The following is a 19843-nucleotide window of genomic DNA, read 5'->3' on the forward strand; positions in this document are numbered from 1 at the left end:
AGATCGCGCGACTGCAAATTGCAGAAGACACCGCAGGGGCACAAGTGCCTGAGAGCGAGGTTGTAAAGGTCATATCACCTCCAATAGGGGAGTATGAGACCATCTTGTGAGTTTTTAGGTCCTCCGTCAAGAGCTCGAGTGAGCGCGTGAAGTGAGTTATGCTACTCAGTGGCAGCCTAATGATGAATCTAATGCGCATACGTTATCTTTTCACAGATCAGTCGACTTTTGTGGGGTGAGAATGCGGACATGAGCGTATTATTGGAAAGTTTACAAGTTTCTGGAGCGATGCACGGAGAGGTCGATCCGCATCAACGAAAATTCGAAGAAGGCGCGCACAAACGCTCGGGCGCTGAGCGCCAGGTGCACCAGGTCATTTTTGTGATGCAGATACGCTAGGCTCATATCAGTTATATCCTTATTTTGGTACATACTGAAGTCGTCGAGGTCCAGGGGATGATGCCTAACACTTCAACGCGGCTTGATCATCGAATCAGCGCGTATAACGAAATGGGAGAAAGAGTTATTGAGTTGCAGCAGAAGCTCGGCAGCCTGTGAGGCCCGCAAGTATCACATCAAGAACTCGGGGAGAAGCTCGCTTCCAAGTCAAAACACTGCGATGCGCTGCAGCAGCGACCAGATGGACTTGAGCAACACGTTTTGAAGAATAACGAGATGCGTGAAGAGCGCCGGCAATTCGACGAGCTGCGGAGTCAATGGAAACTCAAGGAAGACGAGTACATGAAAACGGTACTTAATGCCTCTTCCTTATTTTGTTGCGAGGGCACTTAATCCGTATGTCGTTATAGGAGTGTAAGCTTCGCCAGGAGCTGGAGCTGATGACCAGTAAACGTCGAATGTACGAACAGGCGAGTACGAGTCTGATGGTTAGCGAGAATATAGCGCTTAGGCGCACCGTTGTTTCAGGTTCTTGGCTGGACCAACGTCACACCAGTCACACCGACACCTGTAACCAAGGAACCGTCTGCTCCGGCTGCACCTACGCTTGATGCGTCATGTTTCGCAGGACCCAGCGAAAAATTCCAGGCCATGTTGAATCTCGCCGCTGCGCCTGGACTTACGGTCAGTGTGAATACATGCATTTTCGATGAATGCGGCTTGAAATTCGAATCCTCAGGTGCCCCGTGATCCATGGTTCAAAATCGTGGATGATGTACTTAGACACTCTTACCTGCCGCTCAACGGCCCGAAAGGACCCCACAATCTGCCTCCTGTTGGTGCCACTACTCTCCTAAGCTCTTGATTGCTTACGTGGCCTCTGATCCCCACTCATCTCAGCACGTTAAGGCGCATCTGTAAGTTAGCTCCTCCCACGTTCCCTCAGACTAGTCTTTCCTCTTTCTGAAGTGTGCCAGGAAGCGTCCTCTCCTGCATAAACCGCATGATTTATCCCTATTTGGAAGGCTATGCCTGTCTCATCTCTCCAACGCACCGCTGTAAGGGCGCTGCCGCCCCCCACTGAGAGAGATGCGCCCATGAACGAGCTCAAGAAGCACGTCGGCGTGCGCAAAGAGGTATTCTATCACTCGGAGAACGGCATCCACTATGCGGGGACGTTCATCGGTGTCGAAGTGGGTGACACTAGCAAGGAGGAGTACGCGCGTCTTCCAAGAAATGTACGTGTTCGTTCTCTCGGTATGTCAAGTCGCCCAATAAAAACGCTGATTACAGGTCAAAGAGGCCATCCTGCGGCACACGTTCCCGTCAAAGGCCGACTTCCTCACGACGAAGCTGGACGCCGTGGATCATGTGCGCAACATGTACTTCCTCGGTCACTTCAGGACGCAGTACCTAACGCTCAGGTATATCGGATACAACAAACCGCTTGCGAACGCGCTCATGGCCCTCGGAGCCGCCGAAGGCAAGAAGGCGGCGGCGGAGGCTGCCGCGGAGCCATAGTATGTACGGGAAAGAGCAGAGACGTCGCTCGAAGTCCGCAGCGCTAGGACGCCACACTCGGTAGACAAAATGCGGGATGACAGCGCGGAGCGTGTTGTAGACCGCCCCAGGGACTCGTCTTGCCCGGACAGCGCCGCAAGGATACGACACTCGACAGAACGCACTCGGAGCTACTATGATGAGGATCGGAGCTACTGGAATGCAAACCGGAGCTACCATGCTGACGATTGCATGGGTCACCCCCGGGGCCGGTGTCGCACTACAGACAGCTTGGAGCCTCGGCGCACGACAGACAGACCTCCATGGATGAGACCACGGCGCGCCGCACCATAGAGTCTCCGCAAGCTGAACGTCCAACGAGTAACCTGCATATGCGGCGTCCGGTGGAGCTGCGCGCGATGCCGATGGCAGGTCACAGAGCGGGCACAAAACGGTGCGCGGAGCTTAGGCCCGAAAGGAGTCCCTCGAGGACGAGCGAGAAGCGGATGCGTTCGGCGACGTCTCGACGGGACTTTGCGGGGAGAAGCTGGGCCTAGTAGTTTTCGTAGCTGGTGAATCGCAGGCGCTTTAGTTTGCCAACCCGCACTCTTGCAACGTCCTGAAGTACCATGTTTTCTCTCGGTCCTTTGCGCCTTCGTCGGCACGGGCCAGCACCGCATTGTCAGCATTTGCACTTCCTGTCAATAGTTGAATCGTTTTCACTGCTTTTTTTTTGGCTGAATACATTGCGCTAGTCCTCATCTTGTAGCATATTTGATGTTTAACGTCCTAACTGTCGCTGTATGCTTGGAATATCACCACGCTTGGCTCGCTTCAGATAGATGCTCAAAATCACTCTGCTGGACCAGCACTAAAGAATGTTACACGCCTCTACAAGCTATTGCTCGACATCTGGGAGACGCCTTCGACCAACTTCAACATTTCCAATTCGATCCTCCGCCTTTCCATAGCTCTCGTCCGACTCATGCGCATGACCAGCTTCTTAACTTCTCCCCACTGTGCACCATACTTTTTCCAGCGGGCTCCGTCCTGTGGACCTTCGTACGAAAGATCGACACGAGGGTAGGTGTCCGAGATGTATTCCGCGACGTCGTACGCGTGCTCTGGAGTGTTCTCTAATGCAGATGCCGAGCAGAGTAAGAGGTGCAGAGGGTTTTCACATCGCTCGCCTGGGGTGTTTACGTCCAATGGCTGGGAAAAGCGCGTTGCTTCGATTGCTACGCGAAGCTCTTGCAAGCAAGGACAGTTTGCAGCTAGACGAGAAAGGACTGAGATGTTGGGTACACTGACTTTGGCTGCAGCACGATCGTCGTGCCAGGGCTTGCAGATGATGTGCAGGGTGCAAAGACGGCTCCAGGAGTGTGTTAGGACAGCTATACCGGCGGCGCTCATGCTTTTGTGGGACAAGATATCTGTGAGGTGGACGTCGGTCAAGCATTTCAGCTCGGTTAGGCCTCCCAAATCCTTGATTTGGACAGCGTCATCCGGTACTTGGAGACTTCTCAGGGAAAGCGAGCCGAGTTTTTGGTGCCGCGAGAGACCCGTCGAGAGGTCTCTCAGGTCTCCTCCCGCAGGTTTGCGATCTGGTAGCCCATAAGCTAAGGAAAACAAGCGTAGCGTGGGCGAAGTAATGAGCCGAAGGAGATGTGATACAGCCTGAAGGCTCGTAGCATGATCAAGCGATAACTCTTCGAGAGCGGGGAAAGCCTGATCATGAGGCTTTCTCGTGGACGAGCTAGTGCCCAAGGGATCGGGGGCGAAGCGAGCAGTGATCTTCAGCGCCCGAAGGTGAGGTAAGTGAGCAAGCGAAAAGATCAGGTGGAGATCGACGACGTCTTGGGGGCTATCGTAAACGAGAATTCGAAGCTGGGCGAAGTAGTCGATCATAGGCATGACACCAATCGCCTTCGTGATGGAAAGCTCCTGGATATCAGGGCAGCGAGTTTGCATGTAGCTCAGCGTCGCAACGACGCAGTCTGTAAGAGTGGCGGATAGGTCCACCGCTTGCAACCCAGGATGCAAGAGAATGGAAAGGCCGAGGAAGAACTCGGAGTCTGCGCTATTGCGCACGAGCCGTAGATTTTTGAGGCGCTGAAACACTGCGACACCGCGAGGCAGGTGATATTTAATCACCTTGAGGAAGTCCAACCGCAGCTGCGCGCTCTCATTCAAAGAAAGCCTGCATATTCGATTGGCGTAGGAAATGAACCTAAGCCAGTCGTTTGGCTGTACGGGGGCCCCGGCAAGCACCTTCATCGTAACAAAAGAATACGAGTCAGTACCGACACTCTCGATGCAGACAGTAATGTACCAATTGCTCACGGAAGTCCATCCATACCCCGGACGGCAAACACCGGTACAAGGGATCCAATGAATCCATCTCACGCCATAACCCATCCAAGGCAGCATCGCACAGAACTTTGGAAGTACATGCCAAAGCCGCGAGGGAGCTCTTTGGCAAGTACTCTACGATCTCCAAAAATATGTCGCGATTCAGTAAGGCTTTCCCCATGACAATATATCTGCAGATATGAACGAGTCAGCTCTGGGGTTGGGGCAGATTTAGAAGAGCACTTGCCAGACTTAAGGATGAAGTGACGTCGGAGGCTAGCTGGGGGCCGCAGGTCAAGGTGAGAAGACCTCGTGGGGCGCACGAGGCTGCAGCGCGCGGTTGTAAAGCAGCTGCCCCACAATTACCGACGCCTGCATGAGAAATTCCTGCGAGCGAGCCCGAGGCACAGTCAACGTAGATAATGCCCTTTCCACCATTACTTACAGCAGTCCTTTGTGCTTTAGGCCGCCAATAAAATCACTAGCAGATTAGCACTTGACAAGAGAGAGAGATACATATCCATCGCCCATTCTACAGCATAAATTATACATACATCATAAGTATAGCATACAAAAATCCAAGAGAACCAACCCAGATAGTACACGTACATGCCAGACAGGCACGCTACTTGCCTTTGCGCTTACCCCCATGGTCGAGGGCGAGCAGGCGTTCGCGCGTCTCGGCGAGCGTCGAAGGACTGAGGTTGATGAGACTCTCGTATCCGATTGGATGCACCTCCTCGCAGTGTTTTTCGAGCTCGATCCACGGCGCCGAGAGTGGGAACTTTTGCACGCGCCAGTTTGGATCCATGTCCTCCTTACGCTTGCTGGCGAGCAGACGTCAGCTGGGAAGTTCACTAGGGAAAGAAGGACACGTACAAGCACATGCGACACGTCATCTCTGTCTTGGACGTGTGGTATACCAGGTCGAGATGGCGGATGCCAAGTCGTTTTCGGGGTAGAACAATGTCTACGGGTTCAGCCTTGACAGGCGGGGCAGCGGCATCTTCAGGCTGCGCTGGAGGATTTGAACTGGCGACATCGGCATTGGTTTGGACAGGCTCAGCATCAGTTTGCCATGCCTGCGGATCGGACGGTAGCGTGCTGGAAAGCCCCTCGGGTGTCTCAGACGGATGTACAAGATCGAGGGCAGTTGATATATGAGCTGCGCCCGCAGAATCGGGTGGCGGCTCCGAACTTGCGGCGGCACCCGACGTTTGGGGCGGATTCGGTGTTTTGGAAGGGCCGTGAGAAAGGTGATTGTCTGTAGAGAGTTCAAGTGTTGTGATGGCCGGCGGTAGATCTTCCATGGTCGGTCCAGGGTCCGCTGCGACTTGCCGAGTCGTGTCTTGCACGGCTGCCGCAGCCTGAGATGCACGGCCCTGTTGGGGTGTCACAGCCTCGTCTTCCCCACCACCACCTCTAGCGTCGTCTTCGAGTCGCGCTCGCTTCCTTACACCGTCCTCATCCTCGGGCGCACTCGACATGCACCTTTTCCTCTCGCCCTCCGCGTCCTCCGGCACCTCCGTCAGCTCGCGATTCAGCTGCACCTCGAGTGCCCCGAGCTCGAACTCGAGAGACTGCAGGGGCGGCGGACTGTCCAGCGTCGTGAGGTCAACGACTTCACCTAGTGTCCAGGGCCAGCGAGGCTCCTCCGCAGGCTCGGGCTTGACTGTGGGCTCACGCGTAACAGCGGACTCTTCGGGCGCCTCGAGCGGGGTCGCTGTGCGCGGTGGAGTCGGAATCGAGAGCACGCTTGCGTTCGTCTCCGCGGCGCGCTGTGACGAGGGTTGCTCGGATGCAGAGCGCGGCGGCGTGCGCTGGCGGCTGAGCGACACAGGGAGCGCAAAAGGCGTCGATGCTGGCCGGGTTACAGGAGTATCTGACGATGGTCGCGAAGGTACGGCGATGGCAGCCTGGGCCGAGGTCGACGGTATAGGTGCCGGTTGCACGGCGGGCGAATCCTTCTCCTGCTGCACGGTGGGTCAGTGTGACGATATGCGACTTGCGCTGTACGCACGACGTGGAGCAGTGATTCAAGCAGGGTCGATCGCTGCACGAGCTTCTGGCGCTCTGAGGCTTGGTCCGCCAATGCTATTCGGGGCTTATCAGGACAGGAGAGCGCCAGATGATACAGTGCACGCACCTTGCGCGAGTTTCGCTTCGTACTGCTGCACAATTGTCTGCTTCACGGCGTCCACCAGGCCTTTAGGTACACTCAATCCTCCAACTCTGACAATCGCCGCATCTGCATCCGCCACCTCGGCCCCTGGGGCATTTGAGCTATACAATTGCCTCGCCATCAGCGCATTCACTTCTCTTAGCTTCTCGGTTTCCACCCTAGCTTGCTGCAGCGCGGCCTCGTACATTCTGCACATAGTGAGTAGGCGCTTTGCGATCTCCTTGGCTTCACCGATGTCCTGCTGCTCAGGCTGTTGCACCTTCGCGAGCTCTTCAAGCAGACGCGCGCGTTCCTGGCGGAGGAAGACGCGCTCCTCCTCTGCTCCCCTATTGAGGTCCGTGAGCCGAGTGTTTTCTGCCGCAAGCCGCGTGTGTTCAGCCGTCAGGGTAGTCATTTTTTCATTCAGCATGTCAAACTCGCGCGCGACGGATACTACTCCACTGCGGTATGCGTACTCCAAGTAACCCGCACTCTGCTGTAGTACACTTTGCGCGTGCGTTAGGGCGTGTGTCGAGGCCGGACGAGCACGCGGATCTGGCTGCTGAGATGTCTCTTGTGTTTGTTGCTGAGGGTGTGGCTGAACGTGAGCCTGGGTTTGGGGTTGTTGAGGGGGAACCGGGAAATGAGAGTGTGGCTGTGGATGAGACTGTGTCGGTGGCTGAGGCCGCAAAGGCTGCTGTTGCGGTTGAGGATGTATAGGCGAAGATTGGTTCTGGTAGGCAGGCTGCGACGCTTGCGACGGATGTCGTGCGCTAGACGTGCCCACGGCAGCTGGTGGTGCTTGCTGAACGTAGTAATTCGGTGACGGTTGACCATGTTGTTGCCAACCCTGTCTTGGCGCGGGTGGCGCAGTGTAGGATTGCTGTGTGGGCTGGAATGGTGTGGAAGGAGATTGTGGGTACGTTGACGATACCGAACGCGGGTGGATAGCAGAGTTCGGACGCGATGATGTAACGGACAATGGTGCAGTCGGAGTGTGCCGCGACGCGTCGGTGCTCGGGGGTGTCGATGCACCAGGCTGGGTCAGATCGATAACGTTTGAAGGAATGGTGATGGACGGGTGCGTCGCAGAGCGCTGCGGCGGGACGTGAGGTGCAGATAACGACTGAGGGATTCCGGAACCCTGCTGAGCCTGGACAGATTGATGGGCTTGTGCGTATGAATGCAGCCGCGGCAGATATTGAGCCTGAGTTGCTCGTAATGTTGCCATCTGCTGCTGTTGGTAGCTGTGTATTTGGTACTGTAGCTGCTGTTGGTAAAGATGGTCGGCGTTGACTCGTTCAGCGCCTGAGTTTGCAACAGGGTGAGCCTGAGACTGGTAAGACGGCCCAGGGGTCGCGTTGGTCTGCTGGGCCGACATGAGGTGTCTAGTCAAAGTGGTGGGAACACGGGCGAGTCTGGGAAAGTATCAGAACAATGCTGAGTATGGGCGTTAGAGCACTGATACAGACGCACCCTGAACCACCAACTACATGCGCCCCTTGACTCTGAACCGTCTGTCCACCTGCGAAGTTCTGCGTAGGACTTGGGCCTGCCGAAACATAGGAGGTATTGATGGGTGAATGCGGCGGGTTCGCGGATGTGGGCGAATTCTGGCTAGGTGCGAGAAATACTGCTTGCCTGCCGGCGGACGAGGGAGGTGTGGGCAAGGTGGCTTGGATAGGACTTTGCGAAACCGAACGGGCATATGCAAACTCTTTCTCTACGATGTGGATTGGGGTCTGCCCCGGCAAAGGGGCGATGTTCACTGGCATCAACGCAGAACGCTTCGCAGAAGCTCGAAATTGCTGCGTGGGAAGAGGTACGTCCATATCTTCTGGTTGCGCAAAAATTATCACTTATTGAAATGAGCTGGTGGTATCTTGCAGCCGTAGGGTTAGATGCCTTGCGAACTTTCGAGTCTGGCGACTGTGGGAAGGAACACACCTGTGCTCCTAGGGTATTCCTCGCGCACGGTGCCGTCAATAAACCGACGTTTTAGGACAGTGAAAGAGACAGAGATAACTTTTAGCTCGACGGTGAGGACAGGGCCCGTCAAGTTCGAAGCAAAGATCAGGAGTGGGCGTCTTCAATCCGTCCCGACGTTCTGAAGAATTTTGCATAAAAGTACACCTCCTAACTTTTGTTTTCAGCACAGTACGTTAGCTCATTAGGCGATACGTTAATTTATTAAAACTTGAAGAATATGCATAGAGCGTGTGAACGAATAAGGCGCCTAAGCTATGGCGCTTATTAAATAAGGCGCCTGTCTGCTTAGAAAACGAGCCCAATCTGAAAGGTGTTTTTCTGGAGTTTTAACTCCCACTATCACTACCCCTCCCTCTCCCCGCCACTAACGACGCTCACGACCATGTCTTCCCAGACTTACCTTGACCCTTCCACTGCGGTTGAGCACCTCAAAACCTACGATAAGGCGGATGGCTTGTCCGTATCGGAACTCATGGATTCGCGCGTCCACGGCGGACTCACCTACAACGATTTCCTCATGCTGCCGGGAAAGATCGATTTTGCAGCTTCAGAGGTCGTGACGGAAACAAAGATCACTCGTAACGTCGTCCTTAAGACCCCCTTCATGAGTAGTCCCATGGACACCGTCACTGAGGGGGACATGGCCATTCACATGGCGGTGAGCACTTGCTGCATTCATCAATGTGGTCTGCGTGTGCCGAACGAGACTTCTTGCATAGCTATTGGGTGGTATTGGTATCATCCACCACAACCAGCCCGCGACAGCGCAGGCCGCTATGGTCCGTGCGGTCAAGCGTCACGAGAACGGGTTCATTACAGATCCGATCGTTCTCTCGCCCCAGCACCACGTTGAAGATGTTCTAGATATCAAGGAGCGACTCGGTTTCAGTGGCATTCCCATCACCGGTGAGTACCGGTATCGGTCTTCCTCGCTTCGAGATGAAACAACATATGCAATGTAACCTTCGTTCTTCCGACCAACGCGTTTATGTGTGATTTGGGGAGACCATATCTCTAACGGACTGATCATTATCATCGATATTCGCTTACAAACAGCAACTGACTTGTATTTCTAGAAACCGGCTCTCTTGGTGGCAGGCTTGTTGGTATCGTCACCAACCGAGACGTCCAGTTCCGCGACCCCTCAACTCCCCTTTCGGAAGTTATGACCACTGACCTTGTGACTGCGTCCGAGGGCGTTACCCTACTGGAAGCAAATGCTATTCTCCGCGACTCGAAGAGGGGCAAACTCCCCATCGTCGACAAGGAGGGTCGTCTGACCTCTCTGCTCGCCCGTTCCGACTTGCTCAAGAACCAAAATTTCCCTCTGGCTTCGAAGCAACCCCACACCAAGCAGCTTTACGCCGCTGCTGCTATCGGTACCCGCCCCGCGGACCGCGAACGTCTGCGTCTGCTCGTCGAGGCTGGCCTTGACATCGTCGTCCTCGACTCGTCGCAGGGCAACTCGGTGTACCAGACTGAGACACTGCGGTGGATCAAACAGACTTTCCCGAAGCTGGACGTGATCGCCGGTAACGTCGTCACACGTGAGCAGGCTGCGAACCTCATTGCCGCGGGCGCAGACGGCCTCCGTGTTGGCATGGGCTCGGGCTCGATCTGTATCACGCAGGAAGTCATGGCCGTCGGACGCCCGCAGGCAACATCGGTGTACAGCGTCGCCGAGTTCGCCGCCAGATTCGGTGTGCCCGTTATCGCAGACGGTGGTATTGGCAATGTCGGTCACGTCGTCAAGGCACTCGCGCTTGGTGCTGGCGCAGTCATTATGGGCGGTCTCCTCGCGGGCACGACCGAAGCTCCGGGCGAGTATTTCTACCACGAAGGCAAGCGCGTGAAGGCGTATCGTGGAATGGGCTCCATCGAGGCCATGGAGCAGGGCAAGCCTGTCCCGCCGTCGGCGACGAAGGGCAACGCGTCTGCACCGGGCGGCGGGAAGCGCGGCAAGAACACGACGCACGAGAACGCGGCGACATCACGCTACTTCTCCGAGTCTTCTGTCGTCAAAGTCGCGCAGGGCGTGAGCGGCGATGTCCAGGACAAGGGCTCCGTCACCGCGTTCCTGCCGTACCTCCACGCGGGCGTGCAGCACTCTCTCCAAGATATCGGTGTCCGCAATATCCATGCGCTCCAGGACGGTGTTCGCGCTGGCACCGTCCGCTTCGAGCTCCGCACGGCCAGCGCTCAGGTCGAGGGTGGTGTTCATGGCCTGAACTCGTGAGTACCCTTCCTTTGCGTCGCATGTTGGTGGTCTCTGACATCTATAATCTGCAGGTACACTAAGCGTCTCTTCGCATAAGTATCTCACAAGATCGAACTCACCTGTATATTTGTGCATGTGCAAATGATGTATCTATACCATCAGTTCTGCTGTCGCCGCTCTTGCTTCGATGCCGGGATATTCTTGTATATACTTGGATAATTTGAGTGCATCTACTTACGAGAGTTTTGTGGTGGTCAGTTGGTGCCAAACGCAAGTGCTTGCCGATCCGCACACTACCGTCGCCGCCTGGGAATAAGGTGTCTCAAGTCTGCCCTAAACAAACCTGCCAAGGTTCGAAGCCTCGCAGTGTTCAGGTTGAACCAGCACTTTGAGAACCGCAGGCATTCCAGGCATCGATCGAAGTATTTCAATGTCTCTGGTATGCTTTATGTATTTGGACAGTACTGGAAGCTGAATAGGATATATTGGATAGGATAGGATGCAGGAGGTGCTCGCCAATCGTGACTTGATTGTGGAGATCATGGCATATACATGGAAAGGCACGCTGGCAGCTCTAGGCCGCACTTGCCAAATGTTCAAAGATCCCGCCTTGGATTCTCTTTGGCGAGAGATGTCCTCGCTTGATCCACTCTATATGTGTCTTCCAAGCGATGTGTGTGCGAAGAACGTCATCGGCGGTCTGGTGTGTCTTCGCCTTAGCCGCAACACTCGATCTGATTCTTAACCAACTCAATTCCTTCTCCAACTCAAGTACGCGGCAGAATACCTGACAAGCAAGCCGACTGGAAGAGGTTCGATATGTACGCCGCACGCATACACGTCCTCGCTTTTCGACCGGGATCCGGGCTGCGTCCAACCCTCCTCCGACTGCTCAAGGCTTACTTTCCAGGGCCAGCCCCTGTCCTCCGAAAACTTTCAGTTCGGCGTTTGCTGCATGTGTGCAGCGAAGGGGAGCTCGCCCTCTGTGTTTCCACCCTTGTCCACCCCAACCTCCATGCGCTTGAAATATATTCATCGTTCGAGGACAGCATGGCTGCAGCACTGGGTCACGCGCAGCTCAGTTGTCCCAATCTGCGGAGCCTCATCATTTCGGGGACAGCTGATGTACTACCTTTGATGGGACGGTTTGCTCAACTGCGAGTGCTCGTCTACAACTCACCCGAAGGGGCTATCATTGATGCCCCGTCCATCATTCTGCTCTCCCAGTTACCCCATCTCCAGAACCTGAAAATCTCGAGCAAGGTCACTGCCACCTCGTTTAGGCACGATGTGCCACTCTCGAATGCGATCGGGGCGTTTTTCCCAGCTCTCGAAGAATTGACTCTGGAAGATGTGTCGCATTTGCAAACGTTGTCCCGTCTTCTGCAGCTCATCGAGTCACCCTCCATGCGTCTCATCTCAATTTCCTACCAGCTCTCAGGAGTACCAAAGAGCGATACGCTAGCACTTTCGTCCGGCCTTTCCAGCCACACCTGCCTGACCACACTTCACCTTACGAACCGCAGCCCCCCAAGTGACGCAGTCACGGTGGCCGATTTCGAACCTCTTATCCGCTTGACGAACCTACAAGAGGCTCGCTTCGTGGATATCATGACCGACCGAAATGTCTCGACGTCCTCCGCCATACCCCAGCTGACGTCCACATGGGTCAAGGTACAAAGCCTTCACATCGAATGCAGCGTCTGGCACGATCCTGATTCCAAAAATCTTCATGCCCCTAGCCTCGAGCGCCTCTTAAAGCACTTCGCTGCGAAATTACCGCACCTGCACGACCTCCACCTGGCGGTGTTGGCTGATAGTGCTATCAGTACTTTTTTTCTAAGATTCAAGAAGGACCTGCTCACCCCGCGCATCACACACCCACTGCATCTCACGCTGCAGCCGGTATCAGCATTGCAGTCGAAAGCCGATCCTTTTACAGTCGCAGTTTACATATCCGACACATATCCCAACATCAACATAGTTTTCAACGGTGCTGAGGCAGCACTTCAAAGGCCCGAGATCACTGAACGTAACAAATCCATGGCTTCAGCCTGGAAAAACGTGCAAAATCTGGTGAAAAAGCTGGCTGCGATTCGAGATACTGAGAGGGAAAGAGTTGGTCTCGAGATGCTGAGGATACTTAACAGCGACCCGGCAGAATAGTCGCTGACACACACTCCGCCGTCTCCTTCAGCGCGAATCCAACGTTCTACTTGCTGCGGCCGTTACTGTAATAGTCTCTGTCCCTCATATATCTCGGATCACAACAGCTATCGAGGATACAATGATAACCTGGCAGGATACGGGTACAGTACATCCGTCCCAAAAAGTACATACGACAGTCAAGGGTAGGTTAAGATCGAAATGATTTGGAAGATCAGGCGCGTACACTAGCCTAGAAGCTGTGCTTCCGCAGGGGGTACAGGCGGCACAGGGCTCCCGAGGGTCTGCCGGAGGAGCATTTCAATACTCGTGCGGTCTTCCGTCAATTTGCGGAGCTCGTCGCGCCAGCGGGCCTCGCGCTGCTCGTAGATGGCGCCCATTGCGCCAATGCTGCCAAGCGCGGCCTCGAGCGCGCGGCGGAGGTCCTCCTCGCGCGACTCGCTGCCGGACTGCGAGCCGTCAACAGAGCCCGACTGTGAGATGCGGTCTGCCAGCGAGACGCTCGGCGTGCGCGTCGCCTGCCGCTGGCTCGCGAGCGTCTTGAAGTTGTGCCGCATGTCCTTCAGCGTCGAGCTGTTGTACAGCGCTTTGTCCCGGCGGAGCGAGCGCGACGTCAGGGCGTGGAGTTCTTCTGAGTGCGAAGGTGCGGCGAATAGAACAAGTGTAGCGTCCGTCTCGCGGTCGACAGCTTGGAACTAGGGACAGCGAACACGTTAGCGAGTGTAGAACAGGCACAAATAGCGATAACTACTCACTGCTTCAGCTAACGCTTCCCACCTCGATTCCCACCGGCGTCGTCTCTTATTCGTACGGCCGATGTACGATGGATGAAATTCGAAGTGCAACAAATCCTCCTCGTCATCGTCTTCATCAATCCACTCGTCCTCGTTTTCGCCGTTCTCAACGATCTCATCTTTGGGGCCTTTTCCATTCGTCCACACGCCATCATGGCCGTTTGTTGCAAAGCGGTCCACAAACTGGTCCTCACCGGCGGTCTCCTCTCCTGAAGAGGGCTCTGGGCTCGTCTCGCGAGGTTGGGTGCTCTCGACGCGCGGAGGCGGCTTCACACGACGGCGGCCCAGCACCGTGCGAAGATTGCTCGCATTGTCCTTCCGACGGAGCGATCGCGCACGGAGGGGCGGCATCGGCAGCGAGACAGGTTCATGGCTTGGGCTCGAGCGCATGCTCATGCTCGAGTCGCCGCCGCGGTGCGCGCCGTAGAGGAACGACCACGGATTGTAGCCAATGCCCGGGAACGGCGTAGACGACGGAGAGAAGGCCGACTCGGATGGCGGCGCAAGTCCGTTGTTGAGCGCGTACATGTGCATCTGCATCGCGAGCTGCTCGCGCACCGCCGCGGGGTGATTTGGATCGTACGTCGACGACGGCGCGTTCTGCGCCGCCGAGAGCGCCGTGCGACGGATGTGCGTGAACGGATACGGGTAAGGCGAACCGATCTGGCGCGGTTCGATGTCGCTTGGCATGGCCGACAGGGGCGATGGCGACGGGGCGGCGGTGTGTGTCAAAGGTGTTGGAGGAATCGGTGCATTTGGACGTCCAACAGTGCCTGCTGGAGCAGGAATAGGGGACTGCAAGTACGACTGGATGAACGATGAGGTCGGGTTGTCAAAAACTCCCTTCAGATCTTCAAAATGCGGAGACATAGGCGGCAGGCTCCGAGACTCGCCATGATCGTACGAGCGGTCGCCGTAGTGCCTCGGAGGTTGGAACTGCTGAGAGTAGTGCTGTTGTGGAGGCTGAGTTTGTATCTGTGGCGGCGAGAGTGCCGACTGGGTCGATCGCGCCGGATTAGCCGTCTCTTGGCCGCTGCTCCGCGCGCCGTTCATGCCGCTATCGAATATTGTCGGGTCAAGACTACGCATGCCTAGCTGATCGCTCGAGCTGTTGCGATGTCTGGAGCGGACGGTCTTCTGTGCATCTGCGGTCATCTGAGGGTACTGCACGGTGTTGACATTGTATTGTCCGTTCGATGTGGGTGAGTATCGCTCGTCCCGCGGCCTCTCGGGCAGACTCGTTGAAGGCGAACGAGGCGTGAAGCCAGAGTCGTCATCTTCGCTCTTGCGCTGCTCCATGTGCTCCTGCACCTCCTCGTTCAGCGTGTCATCGTCGTCGTCGTCTGTGTGCCCCACACTCTTCCCCCGCTCATGGCGATACACATCGGAACCGGACTTAGGCGAGCTGTGACGGAGATCCTCGTACTCGGTCTCCTGCTCGGTGAAATCCTGGCCCAGATCTTCTTCGGGCTCCTCCTGCAGAGGCAGCGCGCGGTCAGACGCCCGAGCGCTTCCAGCCTGCTTGTTCGGCGGTGTCGTACGCATCAGGCTGGGATCCGAGGTCGCTGGGATAGGTTTGCGTGATGACGGTGGAGGTTGACTCGCCGCTTGAGAAGATGAGTACGTGTCGGAGATATATTGGGTATAGCCTGCGGAGCGTTCACCCGGAGACGCCATAGGCGTGTGATATGGGGGCGAGCCACGATACTCGGGGGTCTTCTGCGCCATGGACTGGGGATCGCTGTGGTGCGAGAGGGTCGAAGAGACGGTGTGGGATCGTTCACGAGTCTTGGGGCTGTCACGGAGATTTTGAGTCTCCTTCTCACGGCGCTTAGAGGCAGTATCGGTAGGACTTGATCTGTCCGCAGCACGAACACGTTCCACGGCGGTGTGCTGTAAATGAAGGTTGCTGTTGGAGGCGGCACCGCCTGCGTAGGCTACGCCAGAAGTCCCTTGCAACTGTCCTTGTTGCTGGTCGGCCAGCTCGATTTCACGGAGTAGCTCCGCGGTTAGCTGAAATTTGTCGTCCGCCGTCTGAAATTGCGTGAGGAACTGTGGAGGATTGTGTCGAGGGATGGGCCGAGGCTGATGGGCTGGCGCAGTCTGAGGCGAGGTGTTGGCCAACTGGGGGACAGCGGGTGTGCTCTGAGAGTGTAGGAGGGGCGAAGGTGAACTTATGCGTTCGGGCGTGTGTTCTCCTCTCTGGGTCATCGGCGGAAGCTTGACGGCAGCTGGTGAGATGCGCGAGGTGCTGGGCGGGGAGCGCCTGGAGGGTAGTGAGCCTTGCGAGCCGGTCGGGCTTGGGTGCGATGTGCTTTGCGACGAGTTGCCAGAAAGTATTTGACCAACTGAAGGAACGATAGGCATAGAATGCGCTTTGATGACACGCTGTCGTTCGCGGAATGAAGGCGACGGAGATGCCTCGCGAGGTACGATGTTGGTTTGCATGGGGCCTTATTTGGGACAACGGAGACAAATCAGCATACATGAACGCAGCACAAAACGGAAGTTTTTCGAAGCCAGATCAGCCCCTAAGGCCGCCTGAGATAGGGACCGGTTTTACCGCAAAGCACCTCGCCCAACGCCTCCAGCTTCGCACGCTTTGGCTTACAGAACTCCGGGCAATCCCAACTCAATCTCAGCGGTCGATCCTACACCGATATCCACAGCAACAGCTCGCCTTCTTGCCCATAGCCAGATGCGGACAAAGGATCCACGCGAGAACAAGCTCATTCATGCGGGAAAGGGATTCGGACGCACCTTGTGTGGTGGGTAGGACCGGGACTTTTCTCGTCTGCATCGTCGTCTGGCTGGCTGACATAACAAGGCGGAAGACAGCTCAGGATGAGCGTAGATGAGGGCAGGGAACGGGGGGAGGGGATGCGCGCAGTCAAGAGCAGAAAGCGGATGGGATAAGGGATGTTGGACTCATAGATGATGGGAGCCCCTTCACGTCGTGGTTCCAACGTGGCTTTGCCGGCGAGAGATATCGCGCTGCACAAGACCTGCAGTCGAAAACGCGATACAACCCGTGGATGGAAAGTGTGTGGAACCTTGCCTCGAGGCTGATTACCGCTTGCCCGACTTTCCATCGGTCCGGACCCTTGTGTCTGAGAATATTCCGGCGAAAATCTTGATATTCATCTCCGTCAGGTACCGCGAGCTCGCGCTGTTCGAAGGTAGAATGTGGATGCTCAAAAGGAATGGCCGCATCGTGCACAGGTGGTTGTCGCGGACAAGAAGCAGACGGTGGGCGACTCTAGAACTCGCTTACCAGATGGTACAAAAGAGTTAAGTAACCAGGTAACCATCGGCATCTCGAAACGGCGGCGGCAAGTAAGTCTCAAGATAATGAAATGTCTTACCACGATAAGATTAAGCTGCTGATGAAGGTTCATCCAGATACAGTCGGAGATTGATTCTGACACCACCCGGGCATTAATTGCTACGATATTGGACATACATGTACACAATTTTGACATGCCAAAAGACAGCGAAGGAGAACTACAAAAGAGACAAAGATTTATGCCACAAGAGAGAGGAGAAGGGAAGTCAGCTGTTCGCGGTGGCCCAAGTCATCATCGCACACGGCTGTTGTTGTCAGGTTTCCCACGCCTTCGGACGGGATCGAGTGGTGATAACGCAAAGAAAAGCCGACGGCGACGCGCCGAGAAAAGTTAGCATATGAAACTGACGTCTGTGCTGCCCGTCTCAGAATCAGCAGGCGCGATCATAAGTCGCTAGCGGTTTGAAGGACGCATCAAAAACGTCTTCTTTTGGAAAACGTCGGGAAAGCGCCAAACTACATCTGCCTAGCGGCGATCTACTCTCGCTGGTTGTTCATTGGGGTGTGGTAAATACCGTACTGGCCGTTTATAGGGCATGACACAATTGCCGTGATATGTAGCCTCACCTATCCAGGCGTGTCCCGTCAGACTTATTCAAAGGCTCCAGCGCTCGCATAACGTACCCGCGCCCGGCGTCGAGCAAAGACACCGCCCTGGATCACCCTAGGACCGCCTCTATGTGCCTCGGGAGTCCGCAGGCGTTCTCTTGAACGCCCCTAAACCTGTATACTCGTTCCCGAGCCTTTTGCTCTCACGTCTGCGCCTCCTGGCTGCCACGAGGCACGACCGTGAGGCCACAGCGATGTCGGCTGTGTTGGAGGCAGGTACACGCTGAACAGCGTTGAACCTTGCCTTTGACAGGCGTGGATGCGATTAGGCTTTTGGCTTCTGTGGATCCATGGCCACACCTGCAGCGGACGTTGATATGACCTCAAAGCTGGCCTTCGCGCATCCGCCGCTGATATGAATCGCTGATGTCCACCTGTACCCGCACCAGCTGCTGGGACGATAGTGGCAACTGACATTCCTGCAAGATGATTATCGCAGGAGTCGTGGGTGTATTGACGAGGTGAGGCTTTGAGAGTTCCTCGGCTTTAGCCGGCGTTATCTCTCTGCGTCCTTCGCTCTCAAGTAGCGTACAAGCGACCCCGAACGCAAGAGGTAAAGCGGCTTACAGCGGACCTCCGATTTCACGATGATTATAGTCAGTGTTTAGTTAGGGACCAAGCTGGATATGAGCCACTGAGTGCGAAGCATTTACCAGCCAGTCTAATTAACGCTTCTAGAAATCCGCATGGCCCGGGAATACTGGCACCGAATTGTTGTGTATGCCTCCTGCGCATTCTCCACTTCGCACGACACGCCCGACAATACCTGGCGGACATGCATAGAGGCATGCAGACAGCTTAATTTTGAGGCCAGACGCAAGCGTGCCGGGGCCAAGAGCAACTAATGTATGGCGCAGCTGCCGCATGCACTCCTTTTGCGCTATGGAGATGGATTGGCACAAGTAGGGCAGGCAGCGATATGGTACAGGTGATGATAAGGCGCACAGTCCGAGATCGTAGAAGCCAACCGTCCCTCGAGGTATCACTTCGGACCCTGCACTTCCTGCATCCAGTCGAAGATATCCTGGCGGACAAAGGGCGAGCCGAGCGTGGGGATGCGCGTGAAGAACACGTCGTCCGTCTCGGGCTCCGAGGGCATGAGCGGCGCTGCCTTGGCCTGCGCGCGTTCGATGGGGCTCGAGCAACTGAGCGACGCGGGCGGCAGCCAAAGGCCCGCGAACGACGTATAGCTCGTCCCACCGAAGTGGGTGCTCGCAGCGTCGTCGATGCCGAGCTGACTGAAGAGCTCTGCCGTGGCAGACATGCGCTGACGCCAGGCGTCCTCTTGTTGTTCTGGGTAGCCTTGCGTATCGCTCTCCCCAGTGAAGCGTTGGCTCGACTCGTCCATGAAGAAGCCAAGTTCCGAGCTCTCGTTTCGCTTAGAGAGCACGCCCATGCCGTCGAAGACCGAGCCGTCATTCTTGAAAAGGCCCGAGATTCCGAGGCCGATAAAGGACGCGGTGTCTTGGCGGGGATCGCGAGTGGTGGCGTACGGCATCGGGGTGTGTGCGATAGACGGGCTCGAGATCGACGATGTCAGGGTCTCGTCGAGTAGCGAAGGGGTGCCGTGCAAGAAGCCAGGAGACTCGAAGCGAGGAATAGAAGACATCTTCGTTGGAGATGGCGGAGGAGAATAGGTGAGCTCTCTGAGAGGCAAGCGAACATACGCTCCGAGCTTCTCCGAGGGTATAGTCAGCGGGGCGATTTCGACTCCAGCAACCGGAGTAGAGTTAGGGATCATGCGACATGCAGAGCAGGCAATGAGTTGGGTGGAAGCAGGCATATTGTGTTGGTACAGTGTAATGAACGTAGACGTAGAACCGAGTGATTGGTGGTTGAGGTATTGTTCTACAAGGTACCCAGATGAAACGAGAGAAGTTGGCGGAGACAGAGACAAGCGCAGCTGCTGGTAGTAGTCGAAGAGAATCAGAAAGTGATACAAAATTGAGAAGCGAGACCAATAGCTTTATGCAACTCGTGGAGCGGGGCTGACAGAGGCTGGACCGAAGTCCTGAAGCTGGCCGACAGTCAGCAGGGCTCAGGTCGAAGCGGTCCAAATTGTGACGAAGATCGGTCTAGAAAATTCCGGACCAGGCTCCAGTCACATAGTTCAGCCTAGGAGTCTCGTATCCTCGAGTCGGTAAGCGCAAGATATGGTGGGGGTATTTACAAACCCTCGCAGCGACGTAGTGGCAAGTGAGGTCATGGTGGAAGTGCAAAGCCAGCAACTTTGTGGCGCAGAGGGAGACGGACGATAAGTTCCTCTTTAAGACTTAACTTAACCTACTAACGTCACGAGCATAGCATAG

The 19843-nt window shown here is 55.7% G+C and overlaps 8 protein-coding genes across 8 annotated transcripts; 3 read left to right on the plus strand and 5 right to left on the minus strand.

The window, feature by feature from the left end:
* The first annotated feature begins 55 nt into the window (after positions 1-55).
* PHACADRAFT_249044 (uncharacterized protein) lies at positions 56-2316 on the plus strand. Its single transcript, XM_007391451.1, has 8 exons — positions 56-151; positions 217-750; positions 810-869; positions 928-1083; positions 1139-1234; positions 1300-1316; positions 1369-1637; positions 1693-2316. Exons 7-8 carry the CDS (start codon positions 1428-1430, stop codon positions 1918-1920), a joined length of 438 nt encoding a protein of 145 aa, XP_007391513.1. The 5' UTR covers positions 56-151; positions 217-750; positions 810-869; positions 928-1083; positions 1139-1234; positions 1300-1316; positions 1369-1427; the 3' UTR covers positions 1921-2316.
* A 429-nt stretch (positions 2317-2745) lies between these two features.
* Positions 2746-4445, minus strand: PHACADRAFT_113023 (uncharacterized protein). Its single transcript, XM_007391452.1, has 2 exons — positions 4232-4445; positions 2746-4170 (listed from the first exon to the last, which is right to left on the minus strand). Exons 1-2 carry the CDS (start codon positions 4430-4432, stop codon positions 2791-2793), a joined length of 1581 nt encoding a protein of 526 aa, XP_007391514.1. The 5' UTR covers positions 4433-4445; the 3' UTR covers positions 2746-2790.
* A 251-nt stretch (positions 4446-4696) lies between these two features.
* Positions 4697-5097, minus strand: PHACADRAFT_249046 (uncharacterized protein). The gene has a single exon (XM_007391453.1). The coding sequence runs from the start codon at positions 5060-5062 to the stop codon at positions 4877-4879; it is 186 nt and encodes a 61-aa protein (XP_007391515.1). The 5' UTR covers positions 5063-5097; the 3' UTR covers positions 4697-4876.
* Positions 5098-5109: 12 nt separating this feature from the next.
* On the minus strand, positions 5110-7830 carry PHACADRAFT_249048 (uncharacterized protein). Its single transcript, XM_007391454.1, has one exon. The coding sequence runs from the start codon at positions 7791-7793 to the stop codon at positions 6360-6362; it is 1434 nt and encodes a 477-aa protein (XP_007391516.1). The 5' UTR covers positions 7794-7830; the 3' UTR covers positions 5110-6359.
* Positions 7831-8762: 932 nt separating this feature from the next.
* On the plus strand, positions 8763-10862 carry PHACADRAFT_249051 (uncharacterized protein). The gene is made up of 4 exons (XM_007391455.1): positions 8763-9059; positions 9121-9307; positions 9478-10633; positions 10691-10862. The coding sequence occupies exons 1-4, from the start codon at positions 8784-8786 to the stop codon at positions 10713-10715; spliced, it is 1644 nt and encodes a 547-aa protein (XP_007391517.1). The 5' UTR covers positions 8763-8783; the 3' UTR covers positions 10716-10862.
* Positions 10863-11096: 234 nt separating this feature from the next.
* Positions 11097-12785, plus strand: PHACADRAFT_136048 (uncharacterized protein; the record flags this gene model as incomplete). The annotated part of the gene is made up of 2 exons (XM_007391456.1): positions 11097-11326; positions 11392-12785. Exons 1-2 carry the CDS (start codon positions 11119-11121, stop codon positions 12783-12785), a joined length of 1602 nt encoding a protein of 533 aa, XP_007391518.1. The 5' UTR covers positions 11097-11118.
* Positions 12786-12890: 105 nt separating this feature from the next.
* PHACADRAFT_169408 (uncharacterized protein) lies at positions 12891-16933 on the minus strand. The gene is made up of 2 exons (XM_007391457.1): positions 13541-16933; positions 12891-13480 (listed from the first exon to the last, which is right to left on the minus strand). Exons 1-2 carry the CDS (start codon positions 16025-16027, stop codon positions 13013-13015), a joined length of 2955 nt encoding a protein of 984 aa, XP_007391519.1. The 5' UTR covers positions 16028-16933; the 3' UTR covers positions 12891-13012.
* Positions 16934-18302: 1369 nt separating this feature from the next.
* On the minus strand, positions 18303-19736 carry PHACADRAFT_249055 (uncharacterized protein). Its single transcript, XM_007391458.1, has one exon. The coding sequence runs from the start codon at positions 19315-19317 to the stop codon at positions 18517-18519; it is 801 nt and encodes a 266-aa protein (XP_007391520.1). The 5' UTR covers positions 19318-19736; the 3' UTR covers positions 18303-18516.
* Positions 19737-19843: the final 107 nt, after the last annotated feature.

This window comes from Phanerochaete carnosa, assembly GCF_000300595.1.
Source record: "Phanerochaete carnosa HHB-10118-sp unplaced genomic scaffold PHACAscaffold_2, whole genome shotgun sequence".
In the NCBI taxonomy this organism is placed as follows: Eukaryota; Fungi; Basidiomycota; class Agaricomycetes; order Polyporales; family Phanerochaetaceae; genus Phanerochaete; species Phanerochaete carnosa.

Excerpts from the sequence above, each read along its gene's own strand:
- PHACADRAFT_249044 (XM_007391451.1), top strand. The coding sequence starts at position 1,428 with ATGCCTGTCTCATCTCTCCAACGCACCGCTGTAAGGGCGCTGCCGCCC. Across the intron at positions 1,638-1,692 it reads ACGCGCGTCTTCCAAGAAAT|GTCAAAGAGGCCATCCTGCG; the intron begins GTACGTGTTCGT and ends CGCTGATTACAG.
- PHACADRAFT_113023 (XM_007391452.1), bottom strand. The coding sequence starts at position 4,432 with ATGGGGAAAGCCTTACTGAATCGCGACATATTTTTGGAGATCGTAGAG. Across the intron at positions 4,171-4,231 it reads TGGACTTCCGTGAGCAATTG|GTGCTTGCCGGGGCCCCCGT; the intron begins GTACATTACTGT and ends GTTACGATGAAG.
- PHACADRAFT_249046 (XM_007391453.1), bottom strand. The coding sequence starts at position 5,062 with ATGGATCCAAACTGGCGCGTGCAAAAGTTCCCACTCTCGGCGCCGTGG.
- PHACADRAFT_249048 (XM_007391454.1), bottom strand. The coding sequence starts at position 7,793 with ATGTCGGCCCAGCAGACCAACGCGACCCCTGGGCCGTCTTACCAGTCT.
- PHACADRAFT_249051 (XM_007391455.1), top strand. The coding sequence starts at position 8,784 with ATGTCTTCCCAGACTTACCTTGACCCTTCCACTGCGGTTGAGCACCTC. Across the intron at positions 9,060-9,120 it reads ACATGGCCATTCACATGGCG|CTATTGGGTGGTATTGGTAT; the intron begins GTGAGCACTTGC and ends CTTCTTGCATAG. Across the intron at positions 9,308-9,477 it reads CAGTGGCATTCCCATCACCG|AAACCGGCTCTCTTGGTGGC; the intron begins GTGAGTACCGGT and ends TTGTATTTCTAG.
- PHACADRAFT_169408 (XM_007391457.1), bottom strand. The coding sequence starts at position 16,027 with ATGCAAACCAACATCGTACCTCGCGAGGCATCTCCGTCGCCTTCATTC. Across the intron at positions 13,481-13,540 it reads GGGAAGCGTTAGCTGAAGCA|TTCCAAGCTGTCGACCGCGA; the intron begins GTGAGTAGTTAT and ends CGCTGTCCCTAG.
- PHACADRAFT_249055 (XM_007391458.1), bottom strand. The coding sequence starts at position 19,317 with ATGCCTGCTTCCACCCAACTCATTGCCTGCTCTGCATGTCGCATGATC.